This window comes from Pleurodeles waltl, chromosome 10 (assembly GCF_031143425.1).
Source record: "Pleurodeles waltl isolate 20211129_DDA chromosome 10, aPleWal1.hap1.20221129, whole genome shotgun sequence".
In the NCBI taxonomy this organism is placed as follows: Eukaryota; Metazoa; Chordata; class Amphibia; order Caudata; family Salamandridae; genus Pleurodeles; species Pleurodeles waltl.
The window spans coordinates 607,899,755-607,924,936 of NC_090449.1; the positions used below are offsets into that span (position 1 = coordinate 607,899,755).

General features: G+C 41.6%; 1 protein-coding gene across 1 annotated transcript in view; it reads right to left on the reverse strand.

Moving 5' to 3' along the window:
* LOC138261753 (chymotrypsin-like elastase family member 1) overlaps positions 1-25,182 on the reverse strand; it is a 144,083-nt gene that overhangs the window by 14,511 nt on the left and 104,390 nt on the right. Inside the window, exons 4-5 of the mRNA XM_069211076.1 lie at positions 21,881-22,009; positions 1,958-2,094 (exon numbers count right to left, since the gene is read on the reverse strand). Coding sequence (XP_069067177.1) covers positions 1,958-2,094; positions 21,881-22,009 — 266 coding nt within the window. The remainder of the gene's footprint in view (positions 1-1,957; positions 2,095-21,880; positions 22,010-25,182) is intronic.

Sequence of the window (25,182 nt, forward strand, 5' to 3'; positions counted from 1 at the left end):
TGCTGACACATTAGGCCTATCCATGGCATGATGATGCCTATCCCTGGTATAATACTGTTTATGGCATAATTGTGGTAATTACTGGCATTTTTCTGCATTCGTGGCTTGATGGTATCATCTTCTTCATTAAGTGCTGTTCATGGCGTAATGGCAATCATTCCTGGCGTATTGCGGACCGTCACAAAATGATGACAAACTGTGATATAATGCTAGCCCTGGTACAATAGTAATAACTATTTGCATGTTGTGATCATCTATTGCATGTGATGGTGAGACATGGGAGCACGTAGCAGGCAGAACTAAACTATGTGTAGCAGTAAAGTGTAAAACAGATCTTTAGGGTCTAAAAAGAAAAGTTAATCTGAAAGAAAAAAGAAATGTGTTTCTGATGAAAATTACGTGCTTTTGTTTTGGTGAATTGGGTTTCGTTTTCTAAAATGGAAAGGTTGCAATAGACTGCAAACAGGTGCATTTGCACAATCTGAAAAGCTGATCTCTGTGAACAAAATTATAGCGTTCTCATTTATTTAAACTCTTGAAACTGACATTCGAGCATCACTATTGCTGTCAGAAAATAATAGTTCGTAAGAGTGGTGTAACCTATTTGCTGTAAGACTCTGTGAGGTCTCCATAACCTGAGTCAAATCACTACTGAAATGAGCATGACACATGACAGAAATCACCTTCGAGGAGGCAAGATAGAAAAATAGAAGGAAGTAAAATGTATGAAGTGAAGAAGGATACCATGAAAAATGATAAGTCATCTGATATTGTATGGTCTGAAATATCTATAGTACTTTTGTAGGTATTTTTTACAATTTCCCGGAGGTTTCCTGTAGTGAGTGGAGCTCCAACATCATTGGGATGGCTCTTGAGTTTTTGTGCACCATCTATGTATTGGTATATTTCATGAGTGCCACTTCAGAAACTATGAGTTTCTCAGCAAATGTATATGCAATCTATCCACATTTTTTTCACAATGTTCTCAGTGGAGGAGGGGTGCCCTCAAATCATCCTGGGAAAAGGTGGGACAAACAGCGTCACTCACTTGCTTGGTGTAATTTGGGATAGGTATTAACACCACACCACTGAAAGGTCACCAGCTGCTGCTGATCTAATCACCATCCCATCTCCCACCTTATTGTCTCCACTTTTCTCAAAGCACACATTTGAAATTCCGTTCCACAGCAAAATGCAGCTTAACCTCCTTGTCACCTTAAATAGCACCCCTTCTTGCTGCTACCAAGTCAGCATCTACTAAATCGTGTAGGCAACCTTCAACACTGCCGAAAATGATTAATGCATTACCACTCCATCTCAACCCTTCTAAACCATTAACGAAGCCTTCATCTTCACCATCCACACTGTTTTCAACTTCACAGGGCCACCTTTATTTACCATTACAGACTTCAGACAAGCTAGTTTGTAATGGAGAAATGTCCTTGTGCAAGTTCCTTATGACGGCATTCAAATTCACAAAGGGCAGTGCCACCTATTAACCCAGCACAGGCGAAAATCAACCACATTCCTACCCACACACTCTGCTCCAAACACAACAGAGACGTAACATTTCCAGCGCTATTCTCACAGTTGAGATCACTTGCTTCCTGGCTCCTCCCCATTTGGACTTATTTCCCTCTTGAACCGACATCCCTCCTGAGCACCCTCAATATGCCCCTCCCAAAAACATTCTCCTGTTTGGTGGTCTCCCTGACACCACTGCTTGCGAAAGAAGACATACTACGCACAAGCTACATCATGATGACTTTAAGAGCTTTGATGAAATAAGTGTATTGTCTTGTATTGATTTACTATCCTCCCTTCTGCTCACCTTCTGAGGTTTGTCACCAAGCACTTTACCCTCCCTCAGTAGCACTGCTGATGTAACCTCTGCAATGTGTTTCTGTTTAAGATACTCACCTACTCTGCTAAAGAGCAAATATTTTATAACACTTACGACTGGTCGCTCCCCATCCACTGACATAGCATGGAAAACCATTGGGCAACTTGATGTTGTTGGCCGGTAACTGTGCAATTGCCACAAAGCCGTTATCATAGGCAGGGGAGCTCATATGCAGCATGGCAATGTCATACCTGAAAACAACAGAGCAATGCAATCAACAGATTCATTGTGGTATGCTGGCAGATAGTCATCATAACTAGGCAAAAGAATTACATTACTATTCTCTGGTCCCTTGGAAACTGTATAACTGATAATAATAGACAACAGGTACTGCTGATTCGATGATAAGTGAAGTTTGCATTGACAAAGCCAATAGGCCTTGTAATATATTGTAAAATCATTTGACACTAATGTGCAAGGTGATGGAATGAAGTTTACCTTACACGCTATATGAGTGTACATTACTTTAACTTAGGAAAATGCAAGTTCTTTAAATTTTTTGGGGTACATGAGTGGGAGCCACCAGGCTGTTTTTATGGTGGGCGAATTCCGAGGGGAAGCCCTTAAGGTTCTGTTTTACAAACTGTGGGAGAAGGCGCATCATGGGGGTAGTAGGGGCAGTTGTACTGCTTAAGCTGGTGCATTTGTTCAGGTGAGAGGGAGCAATACAACCTTGTAGATGTGTATTATGATGCTTTGGGAATATTACAAACCAAACATTTGCAAATCAAATTCCAGGAGCTCCTACAAGGCCAGCATTTTCAAACAATCAACCTTGAAGACACGTTGCCCAGACCCAACACATACAACCCTGCCAATTAGCAACCTACACTCATACCCCTTTCCCACGGACTCTTATTGCAAACAGTCATGCAGAACAACCCGCAGGTCAGGGCCAGGGAAAATATGTAATAGCAGCTTGAAATGTAAGGTTTCAGGCTGGGATTTTAAAGTTGTGCTATTTAATTTGTTTTACCATGTACAAGCAAAATGTGGAGTCTTTACAGACAACGAACCCGACGTACAAAAGCTTTCTCTGGTCATAAAGTTTTGAAGAAATGTAGAAAAGTTACTTTCTGAGTCGGCAAAGTATTTCAAACACAAAAAATAACCTTTGCAACTCATTTGAGATCACAAATCGGAGTGGGTGTGAAGGTGCAAAAAGGATGTTTTCTGAGTAGCAATGAAATGTGGTCAGTACTAACATAAAGTCTCAAAAATATTTTTAAGAGAGAGAGAGTGTTTGCTAGTGGCATGCTTCATCATCGGGTCGACACTCCAAACATCTAAAGTGTTGGAGTGGGCTCAACCTCCACCAGGCAGGAGTGCTTCCAAGTATTGAGGTTTGGTGGGTTCTGTGACTGATGTGATTAAAATAGACCTATAACTCCCAGTTTGTTTTATTGCTATCCGCATAAGTTAAGGTAAGATTTAAAAAATGAATGCTGGGGATCTGTACACTTAAGCCTTCATTTATGGGGATTTGGTATATGGCAGTGCAGCAAGTCACCTTGTTGCGCTGCCATGCACCAAAGTGAAAGGAAAGGAATGCACTGTATTTATGCATTAAGGTGCATTCCTGTCCTTCCCCCTGCGCTGGCACTGTTTCGGCAGCCTACTGCCAACTCAGGCACTCTTGCACCATGGTGCAGGGATGTCTGCATTCTCAGCAGGATTGTTTTTGTGCAGGAAAGACCACCTTCCTGCACAAAAACAATCTTGAGAGGGGGTTTTCTCTTTTCATGTGTGCTGCAGGATGCAGCACACACAGAAAGAGGAAAAAAGGAGGAGAAATAAAGATATTTTGCCTCTTTTTGTCTCACCTCGGAGCACATCCCCAGGTTTACATAGTTTAAAAAATCTGGGGAAGTGTCAAAATCCATGGGCTTTGTGTGGGAACACCCAATGCAATGCCCATGGAATGCCTCCAGAGCACAGAGTGAGGCGACACGATTTGAGTTGCCTTGTCTTACTCCATATCTATGAGGCCATTCAAAGCCACTCAAATAGATATGATTTTGTAGTTTGCGCTGCCGAAACATCACAAAAAAGTGACTCTCCAGTGACGCAAGGGCTTATAAATATGCCCCTTAGGTCTTGAGGGAAACCACGTGACCCATCAGGGCGAGGCCGGCTGAAACATGTGGACCATGATTCAGTGAGATGCAAGGGATCATTGACCCATTCCCTCATTTAAGTATTTAATCTTATCCGAACTCCTGCGATGGGAATAAAATAAAATGGGAGTTATAGGTAATTTTATTCACATCAACCATATATCCCACCAAGCCTCAAATCTAAGAAGTGCCCTCTCATGGTGGAGGTGAGCCCACTCCAAAACATCAAGTGCTTGGAGTGCTGACCCTATGATGAAGCATACCACTAGCAAATACTAGTGTGTGAGGGTCTCTTAAAAATCTTTTTGATACTGACCTATTTGGGTTCCATTCTCCTGAGATTTTTAGAGTTTTTCCTGGAAGATGAGTGGATTTATGTTAGACCTGACAGCCTTAGAGTGGTCACCTCCAACGTTCTGCCTGCCTCCCTCCACTTTGTGACACAGTTTTTGCTGGTTTTAGGACTCTGCACACTTTATCACTGTTAACCAGTGCTGAAGTGCACATGCTCTCTCCCTTCAAACATGGTAACATTGGTTCATGCCCAATTAGGATATTTGATCTACTTGTAAGTCCCCAGTAAAGTGCACTACATATGCTCAGGGCCTGTAGACTGAATGCTACTAGTGGGGCTACAGCACTGATTGTGTCACTCACATAAGTAGCCCCTTAACCATGTCTCAGGCCTGCCATGGCAAGGCCTGGGTGTGCAGTTTCACTGCCACTTTGAGTTGGCATTTAAAAGTACTTGCAAAGCCTTAAACTCCCCATTTTCTACACATAAGTCACCTCTAAGGTAGGCCCTAGATAACCCGGAGGGCATAGTGCTGAGTAGGTAAAAGGCATGACATATATCTGTGTGTTTTATACGTCCTGGTAGTGGAAAACCCCAAAATTCGTTTTCCACTGCTGTGAGGCATGCTCCTTTCATAGGCTAACATTAAGGCTACCGTCATAAACTGTTTGAGTGGTAGATTCTGATTAGAAAGGGGTAAACAGTTCATATTTAGTATGGCCAGAATGGTGATACAAAATCCTACTCTTTGGGGAGGTTGGATTTTATATTAGTATTTGAGAAATGCTACCTTTAGAAAGTGAGCATTTCTCTGCACTTAAATTCTTCTGTGCCTTACAGACTGTCTTCAATCCACGTTTGGACTGGGCTGGTTGATAGCTCCCTGTTCATTTTACCCAGACAACCACAAACACAGGATGCTAAGGAACACCTGCACACATCTGCATACTGAATGGGTCTTCCTGGGCTCGAAGGGTGGAGAGCCTGACACTTACATTTCAAAGGGCAGTTGCCTGCCCTCACACAATGGACTGCCAAACCCTCTACTGGGACCCTGGCAGATAAGGTTGTACTGAAAGGGGACCTTGTGCACTTCAAAACCACTCTTTGAAGTCTCCCCCACTTCATAGGCAATTTTGGGTATATAAACTGAGTCCCTGACCCTACCAACTTAGACACTTCTTGTGACAGATACTCTGCACTAGGACGTGCAACCTGCCAAGATAAGCTGCCTGGCTGCCTAAAAGACTCACCTGGACTGCTTTGCTGTAAAGGATTGCTGCCTTGCTGTTGCCCTTCTGCCTTGCTGGCCTCTGGCTCTGCTGAGAAGTGCTCTTCAAGGGCTTGGATTGAGCTTGCCTCCTGTTCCTGAAGTCTCAGGGCCAAAAAGACTTCATCTGTGCAAGGAAACTCCTTGTGCAGTGAAAAATCGATGCACAACCTACTGAAATCGATGCATAGCCTTTCTAGCGCTGAGAAAATCGCCACATCACCGCACCAGAATGACGCAGCCCAGGTCCCAGAGTGGAGATCGACGTTGCACCAACGTTACGACCGGAACTTCGAGACACAGCCTACCATATTGACGCATCGCTGAGCCAGAATGGCATAGCCTGACTTCCTGCGAGAGGAATTGATGCAGCTCCAGCTGTGAGGCAGAAATTCCACCGCATCACCCACCGGATCGACGCAACTGCTGTGACTTCATCCCACATGCCCAGGATTTCCACACATTGTCCCTGGGCGTCAAAGTGCCCCGCATCTCAAAGAGGATTCAAGCCTGCATGCCAGAATTCGACGCAAAGCCCTTGCTGCGTGGAAAAGAATCAACGCATCATCTGTGTTCGCCCAGAAAACCAACGGGCACCCACCTTTTTCCACGCTTCTCCTCCTCTGTGGTCTTCGTGCGTGTAATTTTGACGCAAACAGGTACTCTATGCTTGCAATAGACAATTGTTGCTTTTAAGAACTAAAGACTCTTCTTATCATTACAAAAGTGATATTTCAGTGATAGAGCCATAGATAGATATTTTCCGAATTTATGTTGAATACATCTTTTTGCATGAAGCCCAAACATGCTGATCCTAGCTCAGAGTTAGTGAGGTTTCCTCTAGCTGACTAAATTGCTATTTGATGTTATTCAATTGCTGAATTCAAATGTATGTTATTTCCATTGGGCAATTACTCCTATTGTTGATTTGTACTTTGGCTTTAGAAGGATTAGTTATTAACGCATTAGTTAAGTTGAGATTCTTTAGAAGATTTAGTCAACCAGTGTTGTTTTTATACATATATAATGTGTTTTTTAGACTAATTTACGTGATACTAGCACTGTTAATATAGGGAAACACATTTTCTAACTGATACTAAAGGTGTGGTTATTTGTTGCCTAATGGGTCATGGTGTGTGAAATCTATTGACTCCAAAGAATTTCATTGTTTGTTTGATGATATTTATGACATGTATTGACTTAGGGTTTAAACATCTTAAATGAGTCCAAACATCCATCGACCCTTTAACGTGTCCCCTTATAAAATTAATAATAAAAATCCAAATAAGGTCCAGCGCGCTCACAAACTGGATGTGTCATCTGTATAGTGCTCCTAGCTCATTATAAAGATTGCGCAGATCAGCTGCCTGCGTGGTTAGTAAACCAGGATGTGCTGTGTATGTGGCAAACATGGGCCACATTGGGCCATCATTACATAAGAGAGCTATTGCCAGATGTATCAAAAATTTTCTTGTCATTGCAAAAACGCATTTTGGTATGCATCAATTCCAATTTGCGATTTGGTAACTTGACACCAAATCGCAAATTGGAATTGCGACTACATACCGATTCGGTATTAGGAAGGGGCGTGTCAAGGGTGTCCCTTCCTAATACCGAATCTCAGCAGTATGTATGAATATTTTTTGACCCAAATGCAAAACATTCGCATTTTACCACCTCCTTCAAGTAGGAGGTAAACCATTCACAAACAGGAAGGGGTCCCCAAGGGACGTCTTCCCCTTTGTGAATGCATGTGAAAACATTTTTTAAGAGCAGGCAGTGGTCCACACACCACTGCCCACTCTTAAAAAATGAAAACAAACTTTACATTTTTCATATTTAAATGCACCCCGTTTTCCTTTAAGGAAAACGGGATGCATTTTTAAAAAAAGATTTCTTTATTTAAAAGCAATCACAGACATGGTGGTCTGCTGATCCCAGCAGGCCACCATCCTTGTGATTGTAGCCATTCGCAATGGGTCACAAATTGCGACCTACCTCTTGAATAATAATGAGGTAGGTTGATTTGTGAGCCCTTGCGAATCGCTAAATGAAACTCCAGGAGATTCAGATATCCCAATTGCGATTACTTAATTGTGATTCACAAAAAATCGCAATTTGGTAATCGCTATTGGAAATAATAGTCTCACTTGTTGTACTACAAGTGGTAGGGCACCATTGAATCAGTTTTGATGTTCTTGATAAGACAGCGGTATCTCTAGATACTGATAAGCCTGGTACCGTTGTGGTACATTCACTATTTCATATGTGTGAAATGTACATGTTGGCATGTTTCTCCAGGAAAGGTTACCCAGGGATAAAATGTTTCTGTTTGGTAAGCTTCATGAGCTTCCTAGATAAACATGACATCCCCACCCTCATCTGTTAAACAGTAGGATACTAGATGTTGTGTTACTGCATGTCTGGCATTTGCTGGAATGTCTATGGTGTTAGGCATGTTGAATAATGGGTATAGAGAAGGAACACCAAATAGGGAAAATCCTTATTAAAGTTCAAACTTGAATAACCTACAGCCCAGCTAGGTGCTCCCTATTCAGCTGAAGAAGATTACCACGAAGACCACGGACAACTCCGTATAATGGTACTTAGGGTACTTGCTGTGTGTGAGACAGAGATACTCAGGATATCCGTAAGTTTGTTCCAAAACACCATCATTGATGGGGCCATGTCGTATTTGGACTCTCACTCCTTCGTGAGGCAGCTGGTTTAGGGGCGGCAGCACTTTTGTTTGTAGGTGACTGAGTCACTCCCACAACAAGTCGCAACTGCCAGCCCAACCCTCCCAGCTCACAAGCATTACCTCACCGAAACTTAGACAGTAAAGGTGATTTCTGGCAGCCTTACGCATGACCTCTAGATGTGACTTCTCAGATGAGTCGTGGTGGAATGGAAGTTACCCTTTTCTCTCGTTAGCAATAAGTGCCATGCACACATAGACAATGAAGGAGATGCAGGAGCGTTGTCAATATATTTATTGAGAAGACTGCAAATCTACAGTAAAATCAATGAATTGCAATGATTAGGATAGTGAACAATAATAAAAGCAAAATCGCAAAGATGAGAGTTGTGACTATGAAAAACCCCAATATATTGCAGTATACATAAGATATAAAATTTCTAGTAAAGACTAATCTCTATCCTAAAGAGCGCTGGTGTGATAAACCCTAATCTGCCAAAACCATGTCCATGAGAAGCACCCCCCAGCCCTGTTACCTTACAATGAGGTCTCCAGGTCTAACTCCGTGGAAACACAAATGCTGAGTCCTGCTGCAAGGTGACATGCAGATTAGATGGCATCTGGAAGAACCCCTCTATTGACCTTGTCCATGTGAGGTGTATTTATATGGCTCATGTTTTATCCCTTACACAGGTATATAGCATAAACAACTGATTATGTACCAAACTTGTGTCTGCAATTACATCAACAAAATCTAACAAGTGCGCATTATGTCTCTGTCAAATGTAAGAAAGAAAGGGACATGATGACAATACCTACGCACATCACTGATAATGACGCTCATAATGACACCCTCTCAAAATGGCACTGAGAATGAAAGCAAAACATTTCTTATAAAATGCAAGCAATTGCAAAGTGCTAAGACAAATAATGGAAAAAGGATAAACGAGAGCATGCTAAGTGGGTAAAAGGTTACTAGGTAAAAAAGGCAGCAGGCCTGCAAGCCGATGGCTAAGCTGTCTCCTGTGCCCAGTGGGGAACTTAAATGGATTTACCACAGTATTTAATATGTTCACTTGATAAACCTAAAACACTATTGAGTAAATACAAAATGCACTTATTGTATTAATGTAAATAGGTAAAAGTGCATCTCACAAAAACAACTCACAGGTACTATCACAATAATTAACAAGTGAATATAATACAAGCAACCATAAAGATTACAACGTTATCACACTATCTACAATACATCTAACCACATGCAAAAACATGTAATAACACCACACAGGCACCCTAAGGTTGGACCGTTTCTTATCAATAATATTTACACGACAGAAGCACTTAAGACATATGCTAGATGGTTGACTCTCTATTAAAAAGTCATGTTATGCCATCCCAGGGAGTTAATATCACTTCCTGAGATTTTACTCCAAGCCCAGATGTATTCATCCAGCGTCTAAACCCCGTTTAACAATGGTCACATTCAAATTCCACAGTGCTGCCATGTGTTTCCCGGGTCTTCACACTTCATCACAGAGCACATGTCCCTCATGATAAAAGGCCCAAACCTCATCAGATGGGATACCAATGGTCAAAATATCGTCTGGCATAACTTTCGTGTCATAAATATCGTTTACAAAAATATCATCTTATTGCAATTCATAGAAGAAAATCTATACCCAATGGGATAATATTTTCTACTCAATATTTAGGGCACAACATTTATTTCTCTATGCGATCTGTCATACAGCTGCCTAATAGAGAACAGACGCACCCAACACAATTGGCACAACCATCAGTAGTGCTTAAAAATGAGTTCAAGGGGCCTCAATTTTATTCCGGGGTTCTGAAAATCCAGCACGGATTATGACCTTGTGGTCAGAGTGTCTGTGCAAGACCATTAGTATGGGCCATGAGAGAGTACTTAACATGAAAATGATAAAGTAAACAATTGATTTATCTGAGGCTACATTTAATAAGAGAACAGAAACATATGTTTATGAGATGTAGGGAGTTTTTTCAGTCTGGAGCTGACAAAGACCTTTTGTCATTAACATAAACAGAGAGGTGTATAGGTGCGCTCCCTTCAGCCTTCCCTTGTTCCCGGGTGAGCCCGTGCAACCACTGCTTGTGTGAAGTGTCTTTCACATTTGGATCAGCCACAGTATTATCACCCAAGTTCACACTTAACGATTGGTAAATAAGTAGTCCATCTCCAGAATCTCAATTGTCCCTTATCGCATGTTTCCATCACTTGTGCAGCTGCTGGATATTTTTCTTTCGTCAATGGACGTTTACAGATCCACCAAAAATGTCATACGTCCCTTGAACTCATTCCAGGCGAAGACATCAATGTTTGGTTCCTAGTAGGAGCCACGCAGCAGGGAGGCCTACAAGTTCACATTCTCTCCCAGCTATGGCCATGAAATCATGATCAAGGTGAATATGTTTGCTTTATTTTAAAGGAAATTTGGTGCAAAAGTGCGCTGTACTGTGGATGTGGACATGCTGTCTACGTGCTTGTGGGCCAGTTTGAGTGGTGTGTGCAGATTTATGTACCACTTTTAAGTATATTGTCTGTGCATGCAAATCTGCCTGCAGGATTTTCTTTTTGTGAAAGCACTATGGGAAAATGAGACCTGTTGGCTTTACCAGTGCATGCTCATGTTTGCAGAGGAGTTTGAGCATCTGTGTCGTAAGTGTCAAAAAACTGGAAACAATGGGAATATCCAGGACATGGCAGGGAACAGGATGACTAGGGTGTAGATTGTGTAAAAGAATATTTGGGTAGACACTCTGATAATCAGGAACAGTATCAAGAGGATGAAAATTTAATAGCGAGAAAGAGACAAAGAAAAGTGAACATCATGCATGTTATGTTCAAAGGCATCAGTATTGAATTTACCTTAAGAGAGTGTGGTCTGAGGAGTCAATGAAAATAAGGTACACAGAATGCTAATAATGATATGGTTAATATAGTGATTGATTAGTGAGCATAGAGAAAGTCAGAATTGGTTGCACTTTGTGTGAGTGAGTGGGTTGTGGGAACTGGTGAGTTTGTAGGCACAGAGAAGAGACAGATTCGAATTCTGAGCTTTAATATTTTTGAGAAGCATAAAAGTATCTTATTAATAGGATAGGTGTGTTTGGTGAGGGTGGATGGTCCAGTAGGCAGCCCAGTTCAAAAATAATCAGCACTGTGGGACGAGAGGATGGACTGGAAGTGGCAGAGAACACATACAGTGGCACTTGTTCAAAGGAAATGGGGGAATGTATGGGGATCTGGTATAGTTGGAATCACCTTGTCAAACTTAAGACGTACCCTCCACCAAAGACTTTGAGGCCGGTTGTTTGAGTGATGTAGGTTTTGGATATATGTGAAAGGCTGCATGTGGTGGTATTGTTGGAGCAATCTGTGTTTTTGTGCTGGAAATAAATTATATGATTGGGGTGTCTTGAGCACCAGTGTCTTCACTTTCCTTTTCACCTTTGCAATCTTTAAAATATGTGTCTACTTGGCCATTCTAATTTCACTCATCCTTCTCCCTCTGATTCTTCCCGAAATCCCATGGACCCACTTACCTCTTTCTTTATCACAGCCTATTATCCCTCATTCACTGAGAAATTATCCTACAATCCTACTGTAGGCCAACCGTCACGCCACATTGCACCAGAATATCATTCTAAGAATATTGTCTGACATAAACATTGTGCCCTAAATATTGTTTACAAAAATATTGCCCCATTGGTGTTAACAATAGAAAACCTACACACACTGGTCCAACGTTATTTATAAACTACTTTAAACTACTGCCCAGTCCTCTTCTTCCAAGTTTCTCCAGAACACATGACAGAGTGCCATTCAACTAACTGGCAAACTTCCTATCTATCTATCAACATGACAAACATCTATATTTACAATTACAAAATGTGCACTGTAGAGAGATAGCTCTCACACATTCCCTACTGCTTATCTTCAGCACACATATAGGCCTCTCCTCTATCTTTTATGACTTAGTCTTTCTGCAGACCCACACATTCTACTCAGCACTCTCACACACAAGGACTCACCAGCAGTGCTTTCTTCTGAAGGTTCTCATAAGTCTCTAGACACTCATCCTGTATGTCATGAGTCACTCAGGCATCCCACAAGATTTAGTCCTCACCCTTCACTTTATACATCACCTCTTATTTACGGCATGATTTCATTTATCAAATTCTCTTATCCTTTACGCACAGATAACACACAATTTATTTTTTCTTCCCAACCTTTACCCTAGCAACACCTGCCCACATATTAAAACAATTCTGTAGACTCAGTTGCTAATTTGTGCATTGTGGCTTCATCCTCAGTCTAGAAACAAACCAAAACAAACCTTTTAGTGTCCGCAATTACTGTACCAGCACACGCTATTCATGCAAAACCATCACAACATACTCTTCCAACAACTACTTGGTCAGCTACTTTGACACTGCTACCGACTCGCCATGAGCATATTGTCCACTGCAACATAAGCATAGCCTCCACTGTAAAAGAAGCAAAATACGTCCATAAATCATACTCATGCTACCAAATCGACCATCAATACTGTTGTTATCAGCAAGCTAGAGTGATGTTAAATCACCTATTTTTCTCCAATAAAGTACTTGATTAGGTCCTCAACTTTGCAACATAAGTAGACCAGTGTACTTTTTAAGTTCTTAATCCTATCTTCTAGTCAAGCTACCCCTTCGCCTCGCCACACTAGGCAACAGTTTTTACACTCTAGGTTGCTTAACGCCAACCGGGATCGATGGCACATGACTCTCACTTTGTCTCATAATGACCTTATGCATCCTTGCCGGTTAGATCATCTGCACAACTAGTTGCTCTCATTGGAGTGTTACAGCCCCAGAAATTGGATGCACCCTTTCCCCCTGTTGTTTCAAGGTTAATATTAAATTCTATCTCATTTTTCAAGAAGGTACCAAAGGACCACCATCTCCACAGATCAAGCAAATCCAACATCTCAATAGCTATTTGTCCTTCTCTTTACTTTTCTAGCAACCTGCTAAAACACTTCATCACCACATTTGTGGAAACATCACAACAGTAACGCATCTTAATAAAGTATTACTACTGGGGAGAATTGTAATTTGATCATGTGGTATTTCCCCTACAATACTCAATTTTTCAGTCTCAGGAATAACTGCTTTCAATAGGTGCACGCTTATTGATTCCGATATTTTTCTTTTTCATTCCACGTCCTTTTACATAAGCACATTTTGAAAGGTTTTACCTTGTGAAACTGTGTGGGCAAAAGAACTTGTAAATGCGTTCCTTCACACCTCTTTTTACAGTAAACACCCTTTTGCAACTAAATCGGGGTTCCCATAATTGCCGTAATAAGGGCCTATGTGCAGGTGTTTTACTACCAGTCACTTTCACCTACCAATGGCCTTCTGTCCTTAATTATGTATATGACTACATAAGGGATTTTCTGGTGACATCGGTTTTGGGAACTGATTACCGTGGTCGTGCTAAATCCATTCTGTAGAAAAGATACAAAGGATTACTGGTTTGGAATGACACTTGGGTTTCAATTATCACATGTGGGAATGGAGTCATGTACGCCAAATTGGGGGGAATAGCAGTAAATGTTAATAAGGTTCCATTACTTTTCCATATTTTAAATAGTGAATTATACTGTTTTTTTTAATTGTGGGTAAAAGTGATAATTGAAAAATGTAATCGCAACATATTATATGTGTAGTTCAGAAGATAAGAAATCAGCCTTAGGGAATTGTTTAGTTTGCTGGAAATACTGTTGATCAATTTAACTTTATTTTACTTTATTTTGAATTTATTTTTTATGCTAGGACACCATTTTTTTCAATTATTGCATTGAAATCGCCCACGTCTTACTTTTTTTAACATGTGTTTTTGGTGTAACTTTGTTTCTTTAAAGGCCTAAAACTAGTGTGTAGCCTGCTCCCTAATTCATTGTGTGAATGGTATGTTTTCATTGATTATCACATTGTAGTTGATTTTGTAAATGTTTTAATTAGAAGGGCAATCTTGATAGATTAAGAAATTCACTGGATCTGAGAGCTCATGCTGAAAAATAATTATTAGTCCAAGGTTGGTGAAGGTTGGTGAAATGTGTTGCACTAGTGTATGACTGCATAACAAAAACTCGGAGCCTTATTTACAAAAACTGATGCATCACTGCATTACCGCAGTGATGCGTCAGTTTTCCTTGCGCTGCGTCGTAAAAGTTTATGGCGCAATGGATGCACCATATTTACAATATGAAGCTCCACGGCGCAAAATCCCAAGAATGCATCAGAAATTCAAAAAGTGCCTCATTACTGTAGATGGTCAGAAAACTGACGCAACTAAAGCAATGCCTCAAAAAATACAGAGGTGATGCATCAGTTTTGACCGACGCATAACCTACTGTATGTAATAGAGTGTGAAAAGGTGAAAAACTCACCTTGCACTCTATTACATTTCTCCTGTGTGTAATGCATACAAGTGAGCATGGTGTACTTATGTGTACCACTATGCCCACGGATGTGTGACTTAAGGCATTGATGTAGTGTAGTGTGACATGTACTGTGTTACCTACCTTAGGTGTGATTTATTTGCAGGTTCCAGCATTGGAAGTGACTTCAGCTGGTCACATTCCTCTGTCAAAGCCAATGCATCATTCCTATGCCTGGGTTGTTGAGGTGTAGGAATTTTGATGCATTGCTAGTGCAGTGGCCCACTTCCCTACAATGTGCCATTTAAAACAAATGTAATTGATACCACTGCATTAGTTTTATGGGGGATTTTCCAACAGAAAGCCTACCTTGCATATATTAAAAATAATGCAACAAAGCCGATTCCTACGCATGAAAAAAACGATGTATACCGATGAAAAGTGATGCATCTGCCTAGATGTGTGTACTGCCATTTGATAAGTTTTGTTTTGACCAATGACTTTGTGTTTCATCACTGCGCATATTAGTTGCTCAATGTTCACCAGTAGCACATGGTATGTTTTGTTCAGTTGAGCCGCCTATGGGCTTTGACATGGCATTAGCCATTACTTTCTGTATTCAGTTTAGCCGCCTATGGGCTTTGACATTGCATTAGTCATTACATTCTGTATTCTGCCTATTGGCTTTGACATGCTGTATCCAGTCTAGCCGCCTATTGGCTTTGACATTGCATTCCTATTGGCTTTGACATGATGTATTCAGTTTAGCTGCCTATTGACTTTGACATGCTATTAGATATTCTGCCTATTGGCTTTGACATGATATCATATATTACATTTTATATTCAGCTCCGCTGCCTATTGGCTTTGACATGATATTACATTTTGTATTCAGCTCCGCTGCCTATTGGCTTTGACATGATATTATACATTGCATTTTATATTCAGCTCCGCTGCCTATTGGCTTTGACATGATATTATACATTGCATTTTGTATTCAGCTCAGCTGCCTATGGGCTTTGACATGATATAAGACATTGCATTTTGTATTCAGCTTAGATGCTTATTGGCTTTGACATGACACTAGACATTGCATTTGATATTTAGGTTAGCTGCCCATTGCCTTTAACGTGGAGTTAGACATTGCAGTTGAGAATCCAAGCTGTATTTTTCCAAGCTGTGTTTTTGCACCAGAGAACCAAGATGTTTTTCTCACAGTAGACTAGACATGATAAGAGAGAGTACATGGGTGTTGTTTTTTCTTCGCTTGAGCTTGGGAACAGGAGTAGTCTTGGAGACCTGGCCAGTCTCCAGAGGGCTTGCTCAGTTTCCCAGGTCTGAGAGGAGGGGGCACACCTTTGTAACAAATGTAACAGGCTGCAGAGAGTCAGATTCGAATCTGCCGGACCTCGTGCTGGAGCTTGGCGCAGGCTGCCAGCAATCCCGTGTGGGTAGATGAATCTCTCTTTCTCGCGGCTGACAGGGGTCATCAGCTTGCAGACCTTAGAAAGATGAAGCTGTAGATAGTTCCCACACGGTGAAGTATTTGTTTTGCTTTGCATTCAATATCTTATAAATATAACCTGCTGTGTATATTGCAAACTGATATATTTTGTTTGATTAACGCGGACTTGAAAGCTACTAATTCGTCATTCATAAATATTGTGGTTGGGGAAGAATTAACAACAATAAAAGTCTTCTTTGACCTCAGAAGTGTATTTCTGTTGTGTTATGTTAGTGCTTAGAAACTAGATAAGAGGAAAGCACTACAATTGGTACCAGGAGTGGGGTCGGTCATTAAGAGGTGATTAAGAGGGTGTTGACGAGTTGGTAGATTTCTAAGTGCACACTTTAAAAGTGTAATTGTTTTTGTTGTTTGGAGAATTACAGAAATTGTTCTGTTTGGAGAATCACAGTAGCACGGCAGACCATGTCTGAGAATACATGTGTTGATGAACTGCCTGATGGTGCTAAGAAAAACTGTGAATTGTTTTCTGTTTGGGGAATTACAGAAGAAAATGCATGTGTAGCTAAAATGCCTGATAATGCTTTGAGAAATAATTCCCGTTGTACATATGTAGAAAACGTGTGTTTTGGAAGTAATGATGACAGAAAGGTCTGGATACCTTTATCTGCTTACAGAGAAATGCAGGAGAAATGTAGGCAGTTGGAACATGAAAATAGGAATTTACGTGAGCAAATTAGCCCGACTGAAAGTTATAAAAAGGCTGTTTTTGAAGAATCTTTCTTGTCCCATTCCAGTAATGAGGGGGTTAAGACAGCTCCGAGCTGCACTGAGTTTTCGTGTGAGCCAGGGTTTTTGGCAGCCAAAATGCATTCCTTAACTGATAACACGGACGAGAGAGACCAGAATGTGATTTACGAGTTACCGTTGCAAAATGCACAAGTAAAACGAAAGATTTTAGAGCAAGAGCCGACTTTCATTAGCTTGTTTGATTTTTGGAAAAAGAATAGCCCTCATTTGAGAGAAATCCTAACACTTTTGTATATGGTCACTGTGAAAAATTATATGCAGCTGCGCGCTTGTGATTTGGCAAATGAAATAATGCAGACTTTAGGTTTCTGCGCAGTGCAAGAAGGAAATACTTATGTACATGTAACTCAAGAACAAGGGAAGAAAATAGTGCCCCTAGCTAGGATCATACACTGGATCTGGTACTTGCAAGACAGGGCTAGAGTACCACAGGTAAAAGAATTACCGGTGAAATTGTGTGCACCATTTGAATTCGTGTCCACTGAAGATAAAAAGCATGTTTGTTTTACTAATGATTCATTGACTGAAATGTTGCTTTCTGGCACAGTAGAAGGAACAGCGTTGTATAATGTGTGTCAGATTTTAAAGCAAGAGCTACGTGAGATGTGTCATTTTTACGCTGATTTTTGGTTCATTGCTAATGTTTTAGCACCTAACTGGTTCAATTACCTTGCAGATGTTAATGAGAAAAATTCAGAGAGAGAAGTGTACACCCAGAATTCTGCCTTAGTGGGGATGGCTAAGTGGGTGCCCCAGAAATGTGAACAGCTGAGAGAAAAAGCCACTTACAGGTGGGCAGAGATGAGAGAGATGCACATTCCCCTAGATTTGATAAAAAACTGTGCAGCACGCACAAAAGCAATCTGTCATGCAAGCAGTCACAGAGCAGTTGGGGAGAGGAAAGTTACCAGAACAGAAATGGCAAATTGATCAGGTTTTAGGGAGAGTGATTGCTGCAAATTACCAAGGAAAAATCGAAATTTTGCTGATACCTAGAAAAGAATCTGATTCATTCATACAAATTGGAGACAGAATGGCCCAAATTGGCAAAAGTGCAGTGAATGGAGGTTTGTTAAAGAAGGAGTCTGCCCCAGCCCTTCTGACAGTGCAAGAAAAGGGAAGCTGTGGCGCAGCAGATAAAAACCTCAGTGCTGATGTGTGGGCTGAAGCCCCAAGTGATCCTCCAGAACCTGCAGAAAATATAACAAAGGGCCTCAAAAACGTCCTGCTGATTATAAAACAGGGAAAGAAAGAGGAAGGGTGCAGTTTAAAGGAAAAATTTTATTTGCAAGAAAAGTCATACTTGTTTCTTTTGCAGATCCTACCACGTTTCGCCACTGTCCCTGAGTGTGCTGTGTGGTCCCCCTTCCGGTGTGTGCGTGTGGGGTCGGAGAAGGGACCGAATCCCCAACCTGAACCTGGCTGAGTAAAGTGCCAGCACCATGGATCCATTTTGCGCAAACTGCGCCTTCAGTTCAAGTTCAACTTGTTTGATTGTATTCTTCCACTGGAACTAAGCTGTGTTTTTTTTTTTTTTCCCTCTCGTATGGAACTCTGACTTTTGCTTATCTTCCAGAAAACCTTTCAGGTGGACCGTGCACCTTTACATGAGTAGAACTCATGCCACATCAAATTGCTAACACTGTTGAATTAGAGACTCATTCAGAGAAAAAAAAATGCTCAGTCTTTTCTATGTAGATGTATCTGATGTGAAAGGTTATGAAATCAATGTGTTAATCCACTTCTATTGCTTTACAGGGATTGCTTTGATCTAATGTTTTTTTTTGTTTTTGTTTGAAACAAGAGATATGTGAAACAAAAATTCATTGGTCAAAGGGCGGAATGTACTGCCATTTGATAAGTTTTGTTTTGACCAATGACTTTGTGTTTCACCACTGCGCATATTAGTTGCTCAATGTTCACCAGTAGCACATGGTATGTTTTGTTCAGTTGAGCCGCCTATGGGCTTTGACATGGCATTAGCCATTACTTTCTGTATTCAGTTTAGCCGCCTATGGGCTTTGACATTGCATTAGTCATTACATTCTGTATTCTGCCTATTGGCTTTGACATGCTGTATCCAGTCTAGCCGCCTATTGGCTTTGACATTGCATTCCTATTGGCTTTGACATGATGTATTCAGTTTAGCTGCCTATTGACTTTGACATGCTATTAGATATTCTGCCTATTGGCTTTGACATGATATCATATATTACATTTTATATTCAGCTCCGCTGCCTATTGGCTTTGACATGATATTACATTTTGTATTCAGCTCCGCTGCCTATTGGCTTTGACATGATATTATACATTGCATTTTATATTCAGCTCCGCTGCCTATTGGCTTTGACATGATATTATACATTGCATTTTGTATTCAGCTCAGCTGCCTATGGGCTTTGACATGATATAAGACATTGCATTTTGTATTCAGCTTAGATGCTTATTGGCTTTGACATGACACTAGACATTGCATTTGATATTTAGGTTAGCTGCCCATTGCCTTTAACGTGGAGTTAGACATTGCAGTTGAGAATCCAAGCTGTATTTTTCCAAGCTGTGTTTTTGCACCAGAGAACCAAGATGTTTTTCTCACAGTAGACTAGACATGATAAGAGAGAGTACATGGGTGTTGTTTTTTCTTCGCTTGAGCTTGGGAACAGGAGTAGTCTTGGAGACCTGGCCAGTCTCCAGAGGGCTTGCTCAGTTTCCCAGGTCTGAGAGGAGGGAGCACACCTTTGTAACGAATGTAACAGGCTGCAGAGTCAGATTCGAATCTGCCGGACCTCGTGCTGGAGCTTGGCGCAGGCTGCCAGCAATCCCGTGTGGGTAGATGAATCTCTCTTTCTCGCGGCTGACAGGGGTCATCAGCTTGCAGACCTTAGAAAGATGAAGCTGTAGATAGTTCCCACACGGTGAAGTATTTGTTTTGCTTTGCATTCAATATCTTATAAATATAACCTGCTGTGTATATTGCAAACTGATATATTTTGTTTGATTAACGCGGACTTGAAAGCTACTAAGTCGTCATTCATAAATATTGTGGTTGGGGAAGAATTAACAACAATAAAAGTCTTCTTTGACCTCAGAAGTGCATTTCTGTTGTGTTATGTTAGTGCTTAGAAACTAGATAAGAGGAAAGCACTACAATGTGTCACGTTGCAAATATTGAGCAAAGAAAGCGTAGAAGGTGCATCAAAAAAGTGACACACTCATTGTGACCCAACGTTTCAACTTCATTACATAACCACAGATGCACTATGCTCTGCTCTGATAAACATCACCATCTCCTCATATCTCCAAGGCATTGCTTCTAGTGCTCAAGTATGGCCAGCTTTGGCCCCAACCAAACCAGCCTTTCTTTGTGCAATCCCAAGTGCTGCCTGTCTGGGATGACATGAGTTCAATTGACAAGATGCAACTCAATCACACTATCCAGCAACAAAAGGCACTAGGTCTGCATGTGCTACTTCAGCACATCAGAGGACTTCTACAGGGCTTAGCCTGACCACCCATTCTTTCTGATATGTACTAGAGTGTACAGGTCTCCAGCATGAGCAATACCATCAACATGTCATATACATGTGGATGATTGACAAATCTACTTTGCTGTCAAAGGGGTGCTTTCATGATCACTCAACCTTCCCTCAATAGTTTTTTACATTTTCCTAATTATTTTTAAACACCAACAATTCTGAGCTCAATAGGACTGGAAAGCCATGCCCTACCCATCTCATTTAAATTTGTCTTGCTGAACGAGGGTTCAGCTTCCTCAATCTTCAGTTCTGTAAAGTGTGCTTGTTAGTAACCTTTTTATATCTTTGCATATTTTCCCATTCAAATTAATCAAATTGCAACCTTTAAAACTGTGAGACATCAGCAAATTAAGCCCAGTGCTGAACATCCCTGAGAGAATGTCAATGTCTGCAACCCACATCTTATTGGAGCAACCTGCCCATATCTGTTGACCTCAAAAACCGTATTCACAAGTGTCAAGACTCAAAAACTGTTGCAGAACGAATACTTTGTGATCTCCACCACTAAGGCCATATCGCTCCTATTGGGCTTTCCAGTAATCCTTACTATAAAAACATTTTAAACAAACTAAGGCATTATCATGAATGTGATATTATATGTAAGTGGCCTTGGGGAATGCTAATTAGATCTTTTTTTAAAAATTCTTAATATTTACTGGGTTTTGTGGCAAAAGTTGTAGAAAGGTTTGGTTGTTCCCAACAACAAGTCAAGTGAAAGATTTCTCTCATATTTAACTTCCTTCAACGGGCATTACATCTGGTGGGAGAGCGTGGAACTATCTACTGCAAGTACTTCAAAGAACATTCAGACATAGCCAGTGATCTTACAACCTACTCTTGTCTTTGTCAAAAGATAAACATCTCTTGGGAAAAAGACATCAGACATACATGTTAACAAATGGGACAGTGGTCCCACTACCCAAAACATTTATAGGGGGTGCAGTTGTGCCCCCACTGTAGATATGTGCGAGTGTTTTCATATTGTTAGAGTAGCCAGGGAAACATGGGCATTATCTATCGGTCACCCTGATACATTGCAAGCTTTGATCATAAAATCAACCCAGCCTTCCTTTTTTCTGCCTTGCACAACGTCTTTAAATTCATCCAAACTCATGTAAGCGAATCCTTAATCCCACAAATTTGGGACCCACCCTTGAATCCGGGCCTCCACTGTGTGTAAAAGTTACTTGAAAGAAGCAGATTTTATGAATCCATCATGAACCAACACTGACTGCAAAATCAAATCGAAACTCGGACTCTGTGCTTTTGGTCCTGTATCAATCCCGTTAATGTTTATGAAAGCATTTGTCATACATTACCCGCTCCCTATGGAGTTGGGATTCCAGCGTTCATGAGCAATTATGTTTTTAATTTTGATGAAGTATTCTGTGCCATCTGGTTCGGAAAGACTGTGCTCGCCCAGTGCCACACGATACATGACTCCTTGGCTGAAAGTGAGGGAAGACGTCATTACAATTTTATTTTACAAATATGCATTAAGGAAAATATCATATGCATAGTATTTTGTGTTGCGTTCGAAAATTTCCATTACAATGCCAATAGCAGGAGACTAGAGACCTGATGAGTATATCGGAGAATTCCTACCAATGTGCAGTCGCCTGTAGGAACATGGGTCAAAGTTTTCAATTGTGTGGAGGTTATTCTGATTATGACGCGATAAACTCTGCACTACCTGACACATGAAAGAAGGTCGAACCTGCAGGAACTTAACAAGAGAAAAAGACCCCAAATTTACCGAGGCATGTGAGTTTCGATGCAATAGGCACCAGAATCCACATGTCAACCCCTATCAACTTGGAAAAGGCAGAAATTATAGCTTTGTATTCCAGACTAAAGGGAATCGCGCTGCGGGGAAAATTAACAGATAAAGTAGTCCAGAAACCTGGCTCAAAACATCGAGCCTGGTATGTTTCTGGTAGTTTACAGGTGCTGTGCAGGCGGGCTAAACACCGGAAAAGGCATGACGTATGCATGCCTTTCACAAATGAAAGCAAGCAGATTTTAAAGAGTAAGCCCAGGAACCAATGAAAGAGACTTACGTGACCTGGGTGTGGTTTGAAGCCCAAAGAGAGATTACTTTATGGACGGAGCGCTTTGCGCTCGCCCATAAAAAGTACCTGTGGCATCTGTGTTTGGCTACAGTGACGTTTGGAGCACAGGGATCCTATTACACATAGGGCACTCTTTTCCTCTTTGCCCCGCGGTGCATCTTTAAATAACAATAGATACACCGTATGCAAACAGGGAAAGTGTGCCATATTAATAAGAATGTGCCGCCCTCATGACAGCCACAAACTTGTGCTGCCCTGGAGTAGTGCATTCAAGTGAAATAAGGAGAGGTTGCTTCAAAGCCGTTCAGTATTTCAATTGGTGAGCGGCATGCTGCCTTACTTTCAAGAGGGGAGAAAGCTATCCACTTGCAAGCGGGTGTAGTGGCCCCCTTGCCCACCTCCAGAAGACTGCCATGAGGGAGTGCACTGATGTTGCACCACCTTTTTGTGGTGCAGTTTCAGTGTGCCTTCTGACAGCTTCTTTGCCTTTGTGCCTGCGTCCATACTATGGTGCAGGTGCAGAGGTAAAGAGATTCCCTCATTTGCATGCAAATAAGGCAATGCCATCTTGAGATAACACTGGTGCTACATGTGCGCCAGCGCTACCTGTGTTACAGAAGGGGCTGCAGGCGCGCGCCTGCAGCCCCTTCTGTAATACTAAAGTGCCCTGGGGCACATAAAATGGGCACACATGCCCTTTGCGCCCCGGTGGCACTTTATATAATATGGTCTCTGGAGTGTAATATGAAATTTCCAGACAACACTAAGGATTGTCATTCAGAGATGTGATGTATTGTGCTGGAGTACACCATTTTCAGCACCACATACTGTCAACAATACATTTGTTTGTCATACGGCGCAGTCCTCTATTACAGCAGTTTATAACATGGGGTCTGTTCAGAAAATTAAATGATATTAGATTAATAAAGAATGTATATATTTTGGGCCTGACAGCCTTAGGGTGGTCTTCCCCCAAACTTTCTGTCTGCTTGCCTCCTATTTTCACTGATTCTTTTTGTTGGACTTAAGACTCCGATCACTTTACCACTGCTAATCAGTGCCAAAGTGCATGTACTTATCCCCTAGAATATGGTTTGATTAATTTATCCACCATTTGCATATTTAATTTACTTATAAGTCTCTAGAAAAGTGCCCTACATGTGCCCAGGGCCTGTAAATTAAATGCTACGAGAGGGACTGCAGCGCCGCTTGTGCCACCCAATCAAGTAGCCCTTAAACATGTGCCATTGCAGAACCTGTATGTGCAGTTACACTGCCATGTCTATTGGTCATTTAAAATCTCTTGCCAAGCCTTAAACTCCCTTTTATCACATATAAATCATCCCTAAGGTAGGCTCCAGGGAGCCTATAGGACAGGATGCTATTAGGTCCTTAACTAAAAGGTAGGACGTGTGCTTTTAAGTTTTAATGTGCTGTAGTGAAAAGTAGTTTTTCACTACTGTGAGGTCTACCCCTCTCATAGCTTAACAATGGAGATTCCATATTACATTTAAAAAGCTGTAATTCCTAACTAAGAAGGTGCAAGCATGTCATGTTTCATAACTATCGAATTGTAATGACAAATCCTCTTTGATGGTGAAGAAGAATTTATTATTACAATTCTGAAAATGCCCCTTTTAGAAAGTTAGCCCTGTGTGCCTGCAGCATGTCTTCAATACACGTCTGGGGTGGAGTGACAGCTGGTTTCCTGCAGTCTCTCTAGGCAGCCTCACACAAAGGAAGGATAGGTGTGACTGAGTGGCCACCTCCATGTTGATGGATCATCCTGGGGCAGGATGGGGGGGAGGGGCTGACACACCTGAAGAGTCAGTGTCCTGCTCCCATACAAAGGACTGCTTAACCCTCTGTTGTGCATCTGGAGCCAGGACAGAAAGAAAGGATATCTACGCACTTCAAAAACCCATCTTGGAAGTCACCTCCACTTTAAAGGCACAACTGGGTGTAAGTACTGGACCTGTGAACCTACCAAATCAGTACACTGATTCTGGACCTGTGGATACCCTGCCAAGAAGGACTGCTGTGCTGCTACAAGGACTGTTACTCTGCTGGACAGTGGCTCTGGAAGAACTGCTTTTCTGCTGTGCTGACCTGACTGCTGTCTGCTGCCTGCTGCCCTCTCTGCCTGCGTGAGTAGGACTGGACCTACATCATTTGAACCCAGAGTGACTCCTAGGGCTTGTCTGCTTGCCTCCTGTCCTAAAGTCTCTGGTACATCAAAGACGTCTAGCAACTTTACACATGCACCTGGGCTCTTGCTAAATGTGAGTCCTCCCGGCCAAGTTGTGCCAATCCAGTCCTGGGTCCCTGGAAGTGGGTTTCCCTGTGCTTAACCAGCAGAATCCACGCAGTGCCGTTGTTGGGCTGGTCGGAACCAGTGCACCTCCCTTCGACGCCGATGCTCCGCTGCTGCTCGAGGACATCGCATTTGCTGCTGCATGGCTCGATGATGCATCGCCTTCATTACAAGGGGCTGGACGTCCCACCTCTAGGACACCGCATCAACGTTTCCGCAGCTCGACGACGACACA